This window comes from Sebastes fasciatus, chromosome 3 (genome assembly GCF_043250625.1).
Source record: "Sebastes fasciatus isolate fSebFas1 chromosome 3, fSebFas1.pri, whole genome shotgun sequence".
In the NCBI taxonomy this organism is placed as follows: domain Eukaryota; kingdom Metazoa; phylum Chordata; class Actinopteri; order Perciformes; family Sebastidae; genus Sebastes; species Sebastes fasciatus.
In genome coordinates this window covers 30,655,471-30,672,161 of record NC_133797.1, presented here as the reverse complement: position 1 = coordinate 30,672,161, position 16,691 = coordinate 30,655,471, and the positions used below count along the sequence as shown (strand labels likewise).

General features: G+C 40.2%; 1 protein-coding gene across 2 annotated transcripts in view; it reads left to right on the top strand.

Moving 5' to 3' along the window:
- The window catches only part of ank2a (ankyrin 2a, neuronal), a 90,944-nt gene that overhangs the window by 6,202 nt on the left and 68,051 nt on the right, over positions 1-16,691 (top strand). Inside the window, exon 1 of one of the 2 annotated variants that reach the window (XM_074630188.1) lies at positions 16,034-16,344. The exons of the other annotated variant lie outside the window; for it this stretch is intronic. Coding sequence (XP_074486289.1) covers positions 16,201-16,344 — 144 coding nt within the window. The 5' untranslated portion in view covers positions 16,034-16,200. Of the gene's footprint in view, positions 1-16,033; positions 16,345-16,691 lie in introns of those variants that run through there. 2 annotated transcript variants of the gene reach the window in all.

The following is a 16,691-nucleotide window of genomic DNA, read 5'->3' as shown; positions in this document are numbered from 1 at the left end:
TTTCTCCTTGAGTTCTTGGCTATCATTCCTATTTCTCTCCAAAATACCCCCCTCCCTCCCTCCTTTCACCCTCCCCACCACCGGTCCCTACACTAAGATCCTGATGTGCCAGGAGGTCAGATTTCACTGCAGCCTTTGACATTTCAATCTCTCTCCTTTCCGCCTCTCTGTGTCTGTCTGCCTGCACTATCTGTCTATTTCCCTTTCTCCACTGGGAGTGGTGTGATGGGATTCTGCAGGAAGGGAGTCCTAATGGAGCCATGGCCTTCATTACATTACCTCTGAACAGCTACAGCCACACCCACTCACATAGAAGCCATAGCTGTCTTCCAGTGCATGATGTCCAATAGAAATGTTTGACCAACTGGGGTCTCTGTGGGTGCAGTTATACAGCATGTATGTACATGTACACACACCCAAACATACCCACACATACAGCATTACATAGCTGTATTTACCAGAGCTGTTAGAGCACTTGTCTGGTTTTAAGTGCATACACACAGAGACCTGTGAATGGCCTCATGTCAACCACTCCAGTACCTCCGCTGATGGTTACCAAAAGCCATTAAGATTTAATCATTGTTTCCTGTGAAATACCTGCTTGGTACTGCATTGTTGTTTACTGTAGTTAGGTATGATTGAGCAGGATACACCGTCCCACTCTCTATATACTAGCAACATCATCATCAGAAATTGAAGAATGAAGAATTGACACAGAAATATTCATATCCCACTTGATAGTGACCATATTTGGCCTCCAAATACCACGGAGCCACTTTTGTTGACCTCCTCTGATGCAATATACAAGCAACAAGTCATATGATGTTATCTATGGGTTTCCATACTGTCTAATAAAGATAGGGTGGTAATAAAAGCATCGGTATTAATGTCGCGGATCCAGGATCCATAGAGACCATCAGCATGTCTATATTTGGGCGTCCTGACACTGTATCCTAGCCTGTCCTTCTTGGCCCGTCATGGTACCTCATGACTAGTTGGGGTGGCCTAATCATCTGACACCGTCTCCCCCACTGCCCCATTTCACCCTGATGCATGTTTGAAGGGCAGAGATAGCATCACATGATGAGTCATAGTTCGTCATCAGCGCCATCGTCGTGCTTTTCTTGTTTAAGTGGAAGCCTGACTTGAAAGAGATGACTGCATTAACTGGCCACAGCTACAGGACATTATGAATGAATGCAAGCTAGATTATTGAATGCATCCTCAGGAAAGGAAGGATGTAGATGCATCCTTTGCCAGTCACGCTCTACAGAGGGCAGGTGTTTTTGGACTGAGGGCGGTGGGAGGCATTTAGACGTTAATTATTCATTATGGCCTTATAACTGTGTTTCCCGTCAGAAAGAGGGGGAGGGAGAGAGGAGGGCGTGGTCGGTGATCAATGGGCTTCTCAGAAGCTCAAAAGCCTTCATGTTAATGTTCTCTCTCTCTTGTCAGCTCCTTCTTAACCTTGCTGCTATCCTTCTCTCCTTCTCTCTCACTATGTTTGAGTTGAATAAGTGAAGGTTTCCTTACAGGAAAACACATCAAAGCTTTCTGCTGTGTTGTTGAGAATAGTATGGCTCACAGCGCTGCACACAGACAAACAGGTACAAACACATTATGCCTGCAAAACTGCAGACTGCTTTTGCCACATGCTGAGGAAGATGCTGTGATGCAATTTTTAACTCCTGCAGTTGGAGGATTAGAAGAGTGCAGTTTACCTTTTAAAACCATATACCCACACACTCTTATTATATATCTAAATCTGGGATTTGTGTTACTTTTATCATGTCATCATGTTTGGTTTTATCCCAAAGCGGAAGTAAAAAGTGTGACCGCTAATTAAATTAGATTTTTAGCTCAACTCACATCTGTTTTATTTCATCTGAATCATTTCTCTCTCTCTCTCTCTCTCTCTCTCTCTCTCTCTCTCTCTCTCTCTCTCTCTCTCTCTCTCTCTCTCTCTCTCTCTCTCTCTCTCTCTCTCTCTCTCTCTCTCTCTCTCTCTCTCTCTCTCAGTGTTACATTATGTGTGTCTGTCTGTCTAATTGTCTGCCCGGTTATTTCTCTCTCTCTCTCTCTCTCTGAGTCTGACAGCGTCACTCAACATTCCCGGTATAACTCTGTGCTGCAAATTTTAGGTCATACGCTTCATTATTCATCATACATTCAACTTGGAGATGAAATCCATTTCTGCCTCAATACCCCTTGTCATCCGACGCTGGGTGAGATCAGCCGTCACAAGGAAATACATTCTGCCAACATTTTAGCAATGCCAGCAATGCATGAACAGTGGGTCAGTGTTTCTTTGTGTACTGCAAATGCATGCAACATTTGAGGGCTGTGGAGATGAAGAATAATCAGATTTCAAGATAAGTTATACACAAATAGACAATTTGCTTTTGTTCACGGCATCTGAATTTTTGGTAAATTCAGTTTGGTCTCATCTCCCAACAAAGTCTCACGGCAGTTTGTGAAATAGTCACGAAATCTAATCTATTTGATTTGTGTACATAGACACGAATTTCCCTGTTTTTCATGACGCTCAGCACGACTTTCAACAACGTATTTTTCATGCGTTTCCTACGAATGTCCAACAACACGTGGTGCATGTGTCAATTTCCACTCCAGTCTTTTCAAAATAAAACTACTTAGTTAGGTTTAGGAAAAGATCGACTTGGTTAGTATTAGTCATCAAACAACTTAGGTTTAGGAAAAGATCGACTTGGTTAGGATTAGACAACAAACTACTTAGTTAGGTTTAGGAAATGATCGACTTGGTTAGGCTTAAGCAACATGTGTCTATGTACACAAATCAATACATTCAATCTCATGACAATTTCACGAACTGCTGTGTGACTGGGCTGCATATCCAGACATAATAAAAAATAGTCATTTTGGGTCTTTTGGCAATGAATTTGTAACTACATAATTTTATTTGTTCTTATAATTCCAGCTCAGTGGGTGTCTGAGTACTTTGTGTTATACTGTTCTGAACTCATAACCTTCATGCACATCTACCAGATGCTATGGCTTGAAAAACTGCTCCTGTGATCCAGTAAATTAAAGGCTTCTTTACACATTGTCTACAATCTGAAGTCCATATCACTCAGCACTGATAGCAGCTGCAGTGGGATGGCAGTGTGACTGGAATATGGGAGTTTATTTTCCAGTGGCCGCTCCCTCATCTCATTAACAGGAACGGCACACTGACGTCATGTGTTCCCGAGGGACTTGGGCAGCACTTCAAAGAGGGAAAAAAGGGAAAGCCGTAAATTAGCATGACAGCCATTTCCAAGGCAGTGGGTATCATACCAACCCTCCTGTATCACAGAGAAGCAGTGGATACTGTTTATGGTTGCAGGCGTTGCATTCTACCGACACAGCTTTCAGATATAACACCTCATAAACCTGCCGTCAGTTACAGGAAGTGAATGATGAATTTACGGACATAATCAGTTGCTTACTCTGCATTTCTAAGAGTCTTCATAGTTTGCGTTGAAAAAAGGATGTTGAATGCGATGGTCTAATGTAGCAAAAGCGTCAAGCAATATGTTAATGTGGCGCTGCTGTTGGGCTGCTGCCTGCCTGTCTGTCTGTCTGTGGAGGAAGAGAGGATAGTATAGCAGAGACACTGAAGGCTGATGGAGGAAGTGGTAAATGAGCTAAGTCACAAATGAAATGTTTCCATTTGTGTGTCTGTTGGTGTGTAGATGGGACACAGGGTGTGGTCTTCTTGACTTTCTCTCCCTCCAGTCGTCTTACACTCTGGGCATATCATGTGACTGTATCAAGGTTATACGTCCCATCTACAGTGCGTCTCTCCCTCCCTCCCTCCCTCCCTTCCAATGTCTAGGTTTCATTACTCACTATATTTGGGTGTGGTCCACTTGCTATTAGATTTGACTCTGTGTGATTTGGTTTTGTGAGAAGCAGAGAGAGAGAGATAGAGAGATAGAGAGAGAGAGAGAGAGAGAGAGAGAGAGAGAGAGAGCATGCGTGATTTGTACTTTATGGCCCTGACCTTTCTTAAGCAATAAAAGAGGCTCTGAAACGACTTGACATTTAAATCATATCTGTGAGCCTATCCGTTACTGTCCCTGCTCTGTATTTTGTTCACTCTTTACAAGCAAGGCAGACATAATTTGTAGACTACCAATTTAGACATTAACAATATTTACTCTTGCCTGTCTATAGTGTGCTGCAGGAATGAGTCCTAAAACCCGGAAATGAGTTAGCATTTTAGCACTTCTGGTTCCCTCGTCAGGAAGTCAATGGGTTCTTTGAATGGGTTTTTATTTAGATGCCTGAAATAAGGTCTGTGGTTAACACAAGCTGAAGAGATTTTAACGTTTTGTTCTGCGATATAAAACATCAGTAAATATCCCACTCATGAATTTTTAAGCTTTTACGTGTCTTAAAAAGGCGGTTGCTGACAAGTGGCTAAATGAGACTACAAAACGTCATCACGCCGATTCGTCCACCTTTACAGTTTGTCAAAAAGTCAAAGTTTCAGTTTAGTTTTTTTCTTCATTTAAACACAACTCACCACTTATATTAAGAACCTCTTCAACAGGAAGCTGTCTCTGTTTATTAGAATTTGAACATTTCGTTTTTGGCATCAGGCAGGTAGAAAAAACTGCAGTGATTTTCTCATGTTACAGTCATGTGATGCAGGTTCAGCTGCAGTTTTAGGATCAATATCCTGAAGGAAAAGGATCAGTGTGTGTGTGTGTGTGTGTGTGTGTGTGTGCATAGTCTGAGTTTCAGTGTGGGCGCTGCAGACCTCCTGTTTTTGTCTTGAGCAGGTATTTACAAAAATAATCCTTCAGATTTCTGGATGGGCTGTCTTCATTATGAAGCCATGGAATAAAATAGAGCGATGTAAATGTGTTGTTTGCTGCGACTGACTGTGATAGGCTGAAAACATACCAAAACATATTGTACTTACAGGAATAGTTAGACATATCGGGAAATACGCTTATTCTGTTTGTGCTATTAGAGGATCTATACTACTCTCATGGTTCTGTGTTAAGTATGGAGCTGGAGCCAACAGTTCATTAGTACACAACATAAAGATGGGAAGCAGGGGGAACAATCAGCCTAGCCTTCTCCAAAGCTCTGTTTATATATATATATATATATATATATATATTTATATTATATTTTTGATATTGTGTAAATAATCGCCTCTGAAATCATTTTATATATACAGTTATGGTTACAGACTCTCTCTCCACCTCCCTACACTTGTATATTTAGTGTAATTAATTTGCCAAACAAACGACAAAACACACTAAAAACAACGTTAAAGATGAATTTGAACGATAGCATTATTTATTTTTCTCAAATTTTCTTTAGTTATCGTGATAATATTGTTATCGTGAATTATTTTTTTTAACTATTCAGTCCTGAACTTTCTCTGGAAACCAATGTGTTGTTGTCGAGCGTGTGAGAAATTGGCATTGTTTCTTTTAACCGTGTAGTAAAAAATCTGATATCATGACAGCCCTATCCAAAGTATCCAATGTACCACCATCTCTTATGCTCAAAAAGTAACCATGGTATTTTGTTTGTTTAAACTGTGCACAAACGGAAATATAATAACGACAAGTTATGGAGAGTTATGTACTGGAACTATTTCTCTCCAGACGCTTTTCCTTGAAGTCTCTGTAATGCAATTTAACTATTCAGACCTGAACTTTCTCTGGAAATGAGTGTGTTGTAGAGCGTGTGAGAAGTTGGCATTGTTTCTTCTATGCAGGAGTTTTCTTGGCCAGCATCTAGCGGCCCTTAGATGAACTCCTTCAGTGATGCACTTGTGTTGATAGTAATGGGAAATGTATTGAAGCGTGGGAAGTAGCTGGGTCTCTTTGGTTCGGGCCTTCCCGTCCACTGTATTTACCTCTTGTCCAGTGGTTATTGGTGAAGGGATTCAGGCCTTCGGCTGTATCGCTCCCAAGAAGACCTTCCAGTCACTCAGACACTCGCTTTCCAGGTTAACATAAGCCTAATGCATCACTTAAACCAAACAGATGTAAGCACTAATACAAACTAGCATTTCTCAGCAAGGAGCAGTTGGGAGGAGGTTTAAAATCGTGGTCATGAAAAATGGATGGGCTTCTAGGAGTCTAAATGAGTCATCTGAAAGAGAAAGATCCTCCCTGCATTAAATCTCAGATGCATTACAGCGCTGCCAGACGCTCATCACTTGCAGAACTCCTCCAGTCAGCACTATGGCTCCATTAGCAGGCAGACAAATCATAAACGACAACAACAACAACAACATCCATAACAACCAGAGAAATAACAGCAAAAACAAATAAAGGTAGTGGCTCCCAGGAGCACACAGATGAGCTAGAGAAACAAACCAGTGGTTTTGTATGATTGAGCTAATTTACTGCAAATGATTTACTTTACATTACAGATAACTGTGTTCCAAAGCATAGAATCGATTAATGCATTTCTCTTATGCAGGCAGCCGCTGGTTCATTTAAGTCCATGATGAGAATGATATGAAAATAAACTTTTCAGAGACAAACAAGCTGCAAATAGCTAATCCATCACAGTGAACATTTATTTATTTATTGTAAAAGTTACATTTCTTTTGATAATGGAGTTGAGAGCAAGCACTGAATACAGAAGTATCAAGTAAGAATCAAACACAAAAGACAAAGAATAAACCTGAACTAGGGCTGAACGATTTCACCTTTAAGAAATATTGCGACTCCTGCGATTTGAAAATTGCAGTAGGCCATCTAGCGATTTCGATAAAATTGAGATTAAAGCTGCAGTAGGCAGAATGTTTTTTGGCGTCATTGGGCAAAAAATCCATAATAACCTTTCAGCATATTGTAATTCAAGTGTTCTGAGAGAAAACTAGACTTCTGCACCTCCTCATGGCTCTGTTTTCAGGCTTTCAGGCTGGGCAATATATCAATATTATATTGATATCGTGATATGAGACTAGATATCGTCTTAGATTTTGGATATCGTAATATGACACGTGTTGTCGTCCTGGTTTTAAAGCAGCAGTAGGCGAGATTGGAGTAAATATAATTAAAAAAAAGTAATTTTTATAAAACGGTCGCTATATCGTGACAGTAGTACATGAAACGAGTAACCTGAAAAAAATCATGTGCCTCTCTGTCCTCCGGTGTCCTCCGGTGCTGCATCTGCATTATTTCACAGACCGGAGGAAAACAAGCAGTAAGAGCTGATCTGAGGTCTGCTATCCATCTGCTGTCTTTGAACAAATGGTCAAACTAAGCAGCGCTGATCAAATATGAATCAATATTATGTTACATTAATGCCTATTTCTCGCCTCAAATGTTGTCAGAATCATCTTGTAGTGCACGGTTTAGCTGTAAAATGAGAATGTTTGTGACTCCGTCGCCATTGTGAAATCTGAAGGAACGCCAAGTTCCGGTAACATGACCGGAGCACAGCCAATAGGAACGCTCTCTCAATGTAATTACCTGTGTTTGGTCTGTCTCTCGTCACGGGCTAGAATTTTTTAAAGCCTGAAAACAGAGCCATGAGGAGGTGCAGAAGTTTAGTTTTCTCTCAGAACACTTGAATTACAATATGCTGAAAGGTTATTATGGAATTTTTGCCCAATGATGCCAAAAATATACTGCCTACTGCCTACTTTAAAGGCTGGATCACAGTAAAGTGATGTAATTTTCTGAACTTAGTCATTAGTCATTATCTTTATCCACTTAGTCATTATATCCACAATACTGATGATTATTTATCAAAAATCTAATTTTGTAAATATTTTGTGAAAGCACCAATAGTCAACCCTACAATATCGTCACAATATCAAAATCGAGATATTTCGTTACAAATATTGTGATATTTGATTTTCTCCATGTCGCCCAGCCCTAGTACATGACGTACACACCGAACCTGCATACACACCCACTCACAATTTCAAGCACATGAACAGGCACGTGACGGGCAGCGATATGTGCACTGGTCTCTGCATCTCCCACATCTGTCTATCATAGAGTCCTAATGGGCCTCATAAAAGCCTTTGGATCTATAAAATGAAAAGCAGACCATTAACTCCTCCCCATGTATGAGGTCTACTAAAACAATAGAAACAGGAGCTCACATCAGCTCTCTGTGGAGCACCCTCTCAGTGTAATCTGACTCCTAAATGGACACACACACACACTTTTTAAGTTTATAATGTATCCTCATTTTGCATGAGTGATGGAAGGGATCAATAGAGGTCATTGATCAGCTTTTGCTGATGCATATACAATACAGGGAAAAGTTAGTAGCATAGTATTATTAAGACATACTGTCTGTCTGCACACACACGCACAACTGTAACAATATTACTGGAAGAACACTGTTTCAGTCTCAACTAACATGCAGATCAATGAGCGTATAGATTTTGTCTGCTGAAGCTGAAACTCGAGAAGTACAGGACAGTAGTTGTCACTTTTTAGAAGTGTAGATGTGCTTGCATTATAGAGTACATACTGTTATAGGGAAGATCTGTGTGTTTACTTTTCATTTTCAGTTTTAATATATGCACTTAATCATTTGTAGGAAGCAAGATATAAAACACAAAAAGATCATTTCAAAAACGTCAAGTAATATCAAGTACTAAATGACTGGGGCATAAAGATATGACATGGACTCATGGAAATGGCAAAAATGAAGTCATTTTGAGATTCTGTTGTAGTCATTTTTTAGCACAAGTCAAACTTTGGCTTACTTTTTGATGCACCGTTGGGAAACGGTGCTGTTTTGCTTGGTAAAAATGTGAGTTGGCCCTAATTAACAAAAAAATGGTTAGATTGATTCTATGTTTAATAATATACTACAGCTTAGTACGATTAGTTGTCAACTATTAAATAAATTGCCAATAATTTTGACAATTGATTAATCAGTTTGAGTTATTTTTTAAGAAAACAAAAATCTAAATTCTCTGATTCCAGCTTCTTCAATGTGATTATTTTCTGGTTTCTTTACTCCTCTGTGACAGTAAATTGAATATATTTTGTTGTGGACAAAACAAGACATTTGAGGACGTCATCTTGGGCTTTGGGAAACACTGATCGTCACTTTTCACCATTTATTATAAGCACTTTTATAAATCTTGGTTAAATATTGATAATATTTAAAAATTGATTAACAATCCTAAATAAATAAGTAAGTCTGAGGATTTTTTTATTTTTTTTCAGAAATCAGAAGTAGAATAAAATTAATTCTTCCTTTTTATACCGTTATCTCTGTATTAATACTCTGTTATTTCCTCTATTTATTGTGTTATACCAAAGATCCGTTGCCTTATTCTCTGTTCCACCAGCAGAGGGTGCTATAGGAGCAGAGCACAGCCACAGAAATGTTCAAACAGCATCATTATGGAGCTGAATGAAGCACTCAGTCTGCTGTATGCACCAGAGTAGAGAGCATTTTAGACCGCATTATTACTGTGTGGAGTGATTCAGCAGATCTGTCCCATTCATGATCGCTATTAGACAGAGATGTTGCTGATGTTGTTATTGTTGTTGACTGGGCCTGTGAAAACGTATCCGGCTAAATGTGTGAACAGAAATAGAGGTGTGAGATATTAGTGTCCCTGTCCCTGGTGCTGAAATTTAAAACTGCTAACATTAGCTGCTTTGACAGAGAGGACCTTGACACCCGTCTGCTGGTGGTGGACACACACACACACACACCCTCAAGCTGTCAAATCATATCCCATCAGATACCAGTGCAGTGCAGTTGAGATTCAGACCGACCCACTTTCCCACCATGCAGGGGGAAGCCTGTAACTTGCAGGCGACTGGGAGCTGCCGTTCTGTGCTCACTGCTCCCCCTCTGGACCGAGTGGTGTGTCCCGTCTTCTCTGCTTTCTCACAGAAGGACAGCCCGTAGCCACCCTGGCTCTCTTCCTCCCCACTCTTCTTTGCAGATGCTCTTCATTATTCAGCTTTTTTTTAATTTTGTCCTCTTTGTGTCCCCTAATAACCCCACTTTCCCCCGTACTGTCTGCTTCTTTCTGTATGAATCACACTGCTGTTGAACACAACACTATGTCTTAATATACCCACTTCGTTTTAAAGGGATAGTTCGGGTGTTTTGAAGTGGTGTTGTATGAGGTACTTATTCATAGTAGATGTATTACTTACAGTAGATGGTGGTCAGGGCGCCCACAGTTTGGAGAAACAGACAGGAGCACCAGGACGGAGCAAAGCAATGCACTGCTGTGGACGGGGACGGCAGAAAAACGTATTTTGGCCTATATTTAGAATATTTTCACCGCTTTATCTTTCTGTCTTTCCTTCTCCTTTCTGACAGGAAACTGAACTGAAAACGAAACTTATCTATGCTGTCTCCAAAGCCAGCAGACTCCGTTGACAAAAACAGTATAGATGTGTTTCACTTTCAGTTCAGTTTGCTTTTGGAAAATGTTCTAAATATAGCGTATACTTAAACGGATATCTTTTAGGTGGCTAAAATATGTTTTGCCACCGGCCCCGTCCACAGCAGTACATTGCTTTGCTCCTGTGATGGTACTCCTGTCTGTTTTTCCAAACTGTGGGGGGTGCCGACGGTCATCTACTGTAAGTAATACACTGATTATGGATAAGTAGCTCATACAACCCCACTTCAAAACACTCGAACTATCCCTTTTAATGTCTGTTCTTTTAACAACACTCAACACCAGATAGGAGGGTTAACATGACACACAAGAAGGCCATCAGTGTCTTTGTAGTCCTCGCTTCTGTGATCATGTAAGTGCACAAATCCTCTTAACATCTCCAAAAAGTTTAGCCTTTAACTTTATCTGTGAAATTAACAGAAGAAGATGGAAAGTAACTCTAAAAGCAATGTAAAAATAAAAAGGGAAATATGTTGGATAAATGTTTAGCCAAAATGGCGCACATAAAAACCCAATTAATTGTGTGACATTGTTTACGAACTGCGGTTGGCGGTGCTTAAATTTCACCTAATTTGGCTCGTCTGTTGAACCTTTGCAAATGCACAAAAATGGATTTCATTTCTGCCGTTCTGTCAGCCTATTCAGTGGTTTTCAAAGTGGGGTCCAGGGAATCCTTGAGGGAGTATCATAGCAAAAAGGAGAATAATTTAATTTCACTATAATTCCATCCAAAAATAAGATGTGATAATCCTTTATTAGTCCCACAGCGGGGAAATTTGCAGTGTTATAGCAGCAAAGGGGATGGTGCAAACAAGTGGCTTCAGTAAATAAACACAACAAGATATAATAAATTAGTAAGTAAACAATAAAGATGTAATAATAAGTAAACAGTAAAAAGCTAAATATGAAAATATATACAAATATAGTAGTAAAAAAAAGTAACCCAGTGACAAAAGTAACATGATGACAGAATATATGACTATTTTAATCATGGGTTTCATACACTCTCTGTAATAAAAATATCAAAAAGCAAAAATCATATCAGATTGGGGACCCTGGGACAAAATCTTATCAAATGGAGGTCCGATGGGCGGTCTGATTTGTGTCAGGTGAGGGGTCCTTGACGTGAAAAAGTTTGTCCATAGAGGAATCCCTTTCTGATACTACAACTGGTGGACACCAATGCTGGAAAAATCTACACAAAATGGCTTTAATATTCACCTTATTTCTCCCCCTCTAATCCATCCCACCCCCTCCTCAACCATTAACCTCTCCTTATCCTCATGTGCCCCCTTTCCCTCAGAACAGAGTGCATTTTTTACATCGGTAGCAGCTTGCAGTGGAGAGTACTGTAGCTGCGGCTGTCAGCTGGCTGCTGGCATGCAGCCTCCCTAAACCCCTTACACAATAAACACTTTACTGTGACTGTAGCTCACATACACACATTAACATGCATGCACGTGCGCACACACACAAACATGCTTTGTAGCCACATCTGTTCACATGGAGTAGGGTTTTCATGTACATCTGGACTGGGTCATTCCCCTATGTGTGTGAGTGTGTTTTAGAGTGTGTGTTGGGACATGTAGGGAGTAAGCAGATGGGTCTCACTCTCCTCATTCAGCAACTCTTTTCAGTCATCCTCTTCCTCTCTCATGTTTGTGTGAATGGTTGATTTTCATTTGGCGTAAATGGATGTGTGGACCTCGGGGGTGTTTTGTGTGAGAATGTGGAAATCCAGTGTCTGCTTTGTGGCTTGATGTGGACGGACAGAGGCTCATTCTCCTCCTAAGAGAGTAAATAGACTGAACAGGATCATTTTTGGAGCTAATTCATGATTTTTTATTTTTGTTTTTACTGCATTTTCAGTTGAGGAGCAGATGAACACTAATTTCAAGGTGGATCTCTTTTAACCATTTGGAATACCGATATCAGAAACTTTCCCGGGAAGTTACTTTTTTCATGTAACTTAGCACATTGTTTACACAGCGTGAGGCTTAATTACTCTTTAAAATCAATACAGAAACGTTTTTTGGCATCTGCAAAGGTTAAGTGTATATGTGGTGCTTAGCGTGTGTTAAGGACGTATGAAAAGTGAAACTTCAGCACCTCATAAAAACATTTTTTGAGACAAAAAGAGGTAGAAAGGTGACGTCATGGCCCACGCTGCGGCACACCTGAAGAAAGCTCGCGAGTTTGAGGCAAATCCCGAGTACAGTGCTCTACAGAAAGCCAGGGAGAGGAGGAGACGGCAGCGGGAGAAAGCCGAGCGAAAGCGGCAGGTAAAACGCACATACAGTAATCCCTCTGACAAAAATCACATTCACTAACTTATTGTACCATTTAGATTTCAACGTCACATGCTCTTGCGAGCTTAAGAGTATACCGTGAGCGTTGGTGGTTGGACATTGTGTGTGAGAGTGGGTTGTGGGGGTTGCACAGATGTGTGGATGTGGTTGACATACATGTAGAGTGTGCTGTTGCTGCTGTCCTCTCAGATGATTTATCATGTAGTGTGGATGATGATGGAGCAGATGACAGATGTGAGAAAGACTCAAGCTCAGAGGGAGGTCACATGCTGGTGGTTGTATGGAGCAACCTTTGGGTAATATATGAGATAAAAGGCTATGTTGGCTATGGTATAAAGTACAAGTTCATGCAGAATATGGCCAGGGAATAATTCAATATGATCATTTATCATCCTTCAATGGTATCCCATCGTGGTGAAGTCATATATCGAGATATTCGTGATACACAATTACGTCGTCTACACTGATAGCAAATACTAACTCAAATTTGTCCAAAACTCTGATGCGAAATATTTTGTGGGAATATGATTTTAAGATTGGCGTTTAGTTTTTACATCACACTTTACATTACCACTCACGTCAATGCGATTAATAAACGGTGTATATTTGGAGTTCATTTTGCACTAAAGTTCCTAATTAAATGAGAAAATACTCAGTACGTTTCAGTTGTCAAGTATTTAATTCACACAGGAGTATATAAAAGTAGGCTTTACCCTGTGGTTATTTCATATAGACTATTTATTTATTGACTTACAAGAAAACATGCTATAACGTGATATATATCGTTATCGAGATGTGAAATTACTTTTATCGTGATAGAAGATTTTGGCCATATCGCCCAGCCCAAATGGAGAATGAAAAAGGAAAGTAATGGTTCATTACTTTCTAATATTGGAACACGGTGTATCCTTGCTCTTATACCACGAACATTTACCGAAGGAAAGAAGCTTTTTTTTTTAAATAATTCCTTTAAGCTGACTTGTCAGTTAACCCATGGTTTGGCTACAGCGTGCGTTTTTCAGTCGTCTCTCTCACACGGGTCTGATGGAACAGATACGCTTTAAACTATTTTTACACTTCAAGTCTACTTTCTTACGTTTCACATACGTAACTACAGTGATTGTGTTTAGGGCTCTGAAAACGTGGGTGACCTACACTCAATATTAGAAAGTAATGAACCATTACTTTCCTTTTTCATAGTTGAATGAAACTATGTTTGAGGTGTTCTGATGTACAATTTTAACTGATGCCTGCCAGGTAATCAGATTTAACAGTTAATAGTTAAAAAAGGAATGTCTAATCTACTCAAAGCCCTAGTGAGTAGTTAGTAATAGTTTGTCTTTAGAGATGAAATTACCTATGAATAGATCAAGTGCTTCATTTTCAGTGCCACACACTCTTTATCTGGATCAAACCTGTGTTTGACAGCACTTGTTGTCCTAATCAAATTAATATTTTGTGTTAGGGCTATGCAAGTAAATCGAATTTCAATTACGATTTTGGCTTCCAACTATTATGAAAACAAGATAGTCTAAATAAAACAATTATTGTGCCGCATTCTGTTTCACAATGACGCTCTTGTTTTGTCTTGTGTTATAAATCCAGCGCACCCCTTTCCTTTACAGCGGTGCTCTTTCGCCCCGCTCGGCGGGTCAGGGACGGCCACTCGGTGTGGGAGGATCCCCTCATGTCATCAACATTCATATCTATACAACCGATGTGTTTATGATTAAATTGTTTACAAGAGCATAAAGTTCTTCTTAGATCTAGCCTCTTAATTTTGCTGTCAAAGTGCACCAGATTGATGCATTTAACTTTAAAATGTAGGCCACAAAATTTCTTTCTAAAAGAACGATGTTTCTAAAGTCAATGAGTAATCGTGTTAAATAATCACGATCTCGATATTGACCAAAATAATCGTGATTATGATTTTTGCCATAATCGAGCATCCCTATTGTGTGTGTACTCAGAGTTACCATGACAGTGGTAAAAATTTATTAAATTATTTATGATACTGAGTAGAGTTTTGGTGTTCCTCCAATGCACAGACTTGGACACTGTACAATGTATAATCCAGTATCCTCCATTACATGAACGACTGCAGGTCAAATCCTTTACAAATACAGAGATTACAGCTGGTTCTCAATCATTCCAATCTGCATGTGTGTGTGTGTGTGTGTGTGTGTGTGTGTGTGTGTGTGTGTGCGGTTGCTTGGCAGAGAGACGAACGAGTCAATGAAAGCAGACGTGACTGAAAAGCATTCTGCAGCGTAGACAGACAATTACAAACATACATGTTTGCAAGTCTGTTATAATGTGCATTAGGGCTGCGTATTGGCAAGAATCTGGTGATATGACACGTATCATGATAAAGGGGTTACGATTCAATATATTGCGATACTATAAACACGGTGATATATTGTAATTTTTTTAAAATATAATTTTCGGAAAGCGTCATGGTGCAACCAAATGAAAAAAAGTTTACTTTTCTATGCAATCAGAACAGCGTAATCTGCATTCGCATTTATCACAGTCCCTGTAACATCCAACATCATAGCACTAACTTGAGAGGGAACATGCACTATGAAGGCGCATATCTTTCCCAATGAAAACAAATATTGACTGAGTCAGTCTTTCCATGTAAACTATTATTTCAAAATCGATGCAGCGTTTTTGAGAATTTTTTCTTACACCCCTAATGTGCATTTGTGATTATAATCTGAAGAGACATATTAACTTGTTATCCAAAGCATAAACCAGTATCTGGAATATTCTGCAGTCATGGCTGTAAAAGCATGTGCTCCTAGGAAGCCCCATGCACATGGATAAAACGTTACCGACCATGTGTTCTGAACCATGTCTACATATCAGACGTTTATTACATGCTCTTAATGATGATGACAATGTTTTCAAATGTCCGTGTAAGGTGATCTGAGTACTGTGTGCGGGCTCAACTTCTATCACTGCATCATGACCCTTAGCGTTCCTGGAGAGCACCGCAGCCATGCGGTCTCCAGCCCGACTCAAACCCAGCTGTCGTGCACCCCACCCTGGGTACACACAGCAAGGGGCTGTGGTGTTCATTGGAGAGAGGGTCTGGAATGGTAAAAATAGCCAAGGCGGGAGAAGCAGCGAGGGTTGAGGGAGGAATAGTAGGCAGGACTGGGCCTTGGCTCTTCCGTTCACACACTAATACGGAGGTATCCAAGACGGAAGAGCTTTTGCTGGGTGAGGGATAAAAGGGCACAGAGAGGCGGAAGAGTGGTGGTAATGGTGATATAAGTGAGATTTGGCGGAAGAGGTGGAAAGATTTAATGGATTGTAAGATTGATTGATGCGGCCAAACATCAGGGAAGTGGAATAGATAGGCTTTTACTGGACGTAAAGTGAGAAACTACAAGGATTGGACCATATAGTACCATACAGTGAGTGAAGGAAGGCCACAGTTTTTAGGTACAGCTGGGGAGTTGTTAGCTGATTTGGATGGTAACCATGGGCAACGCAGCAACATGTAAGGCCTGTGGATCAGCTAAAAGGTTAAAGACCACTGGGAGTGACAAGGATTTAAAGCATCACACTGACTACTACGGAGCCGCTGACTCTGGATCTGAAGCTGATGATTCGCTGGTAAGATGTGGAGACAGAAACACGGTTCATCAGCTTTCCTGTTTTCTGCTACATTGACGAAGTGTTCAAGAAAGCATGTTGTATTAATCTGCTGGTTTGTGTGTGGTGACATCCCATGTGAGAGGTTTGACCTTTGATCCTACACAGGGGTGTGTCCTCATCCCACACATGTGATGAGGAGATTGATTGTGCTGAACTTTAACACCCAGTTGTGTTTGATTGACGCGTTACTGTCTTAGCTTCACTATAGAGGTTAAAACTTCGTCAACACTCTCAAATCAATACAGCTAGTAGTCCTTTGCAAATAATATAAAACATACAAATATGTGACTTTAACTGTAACTAAA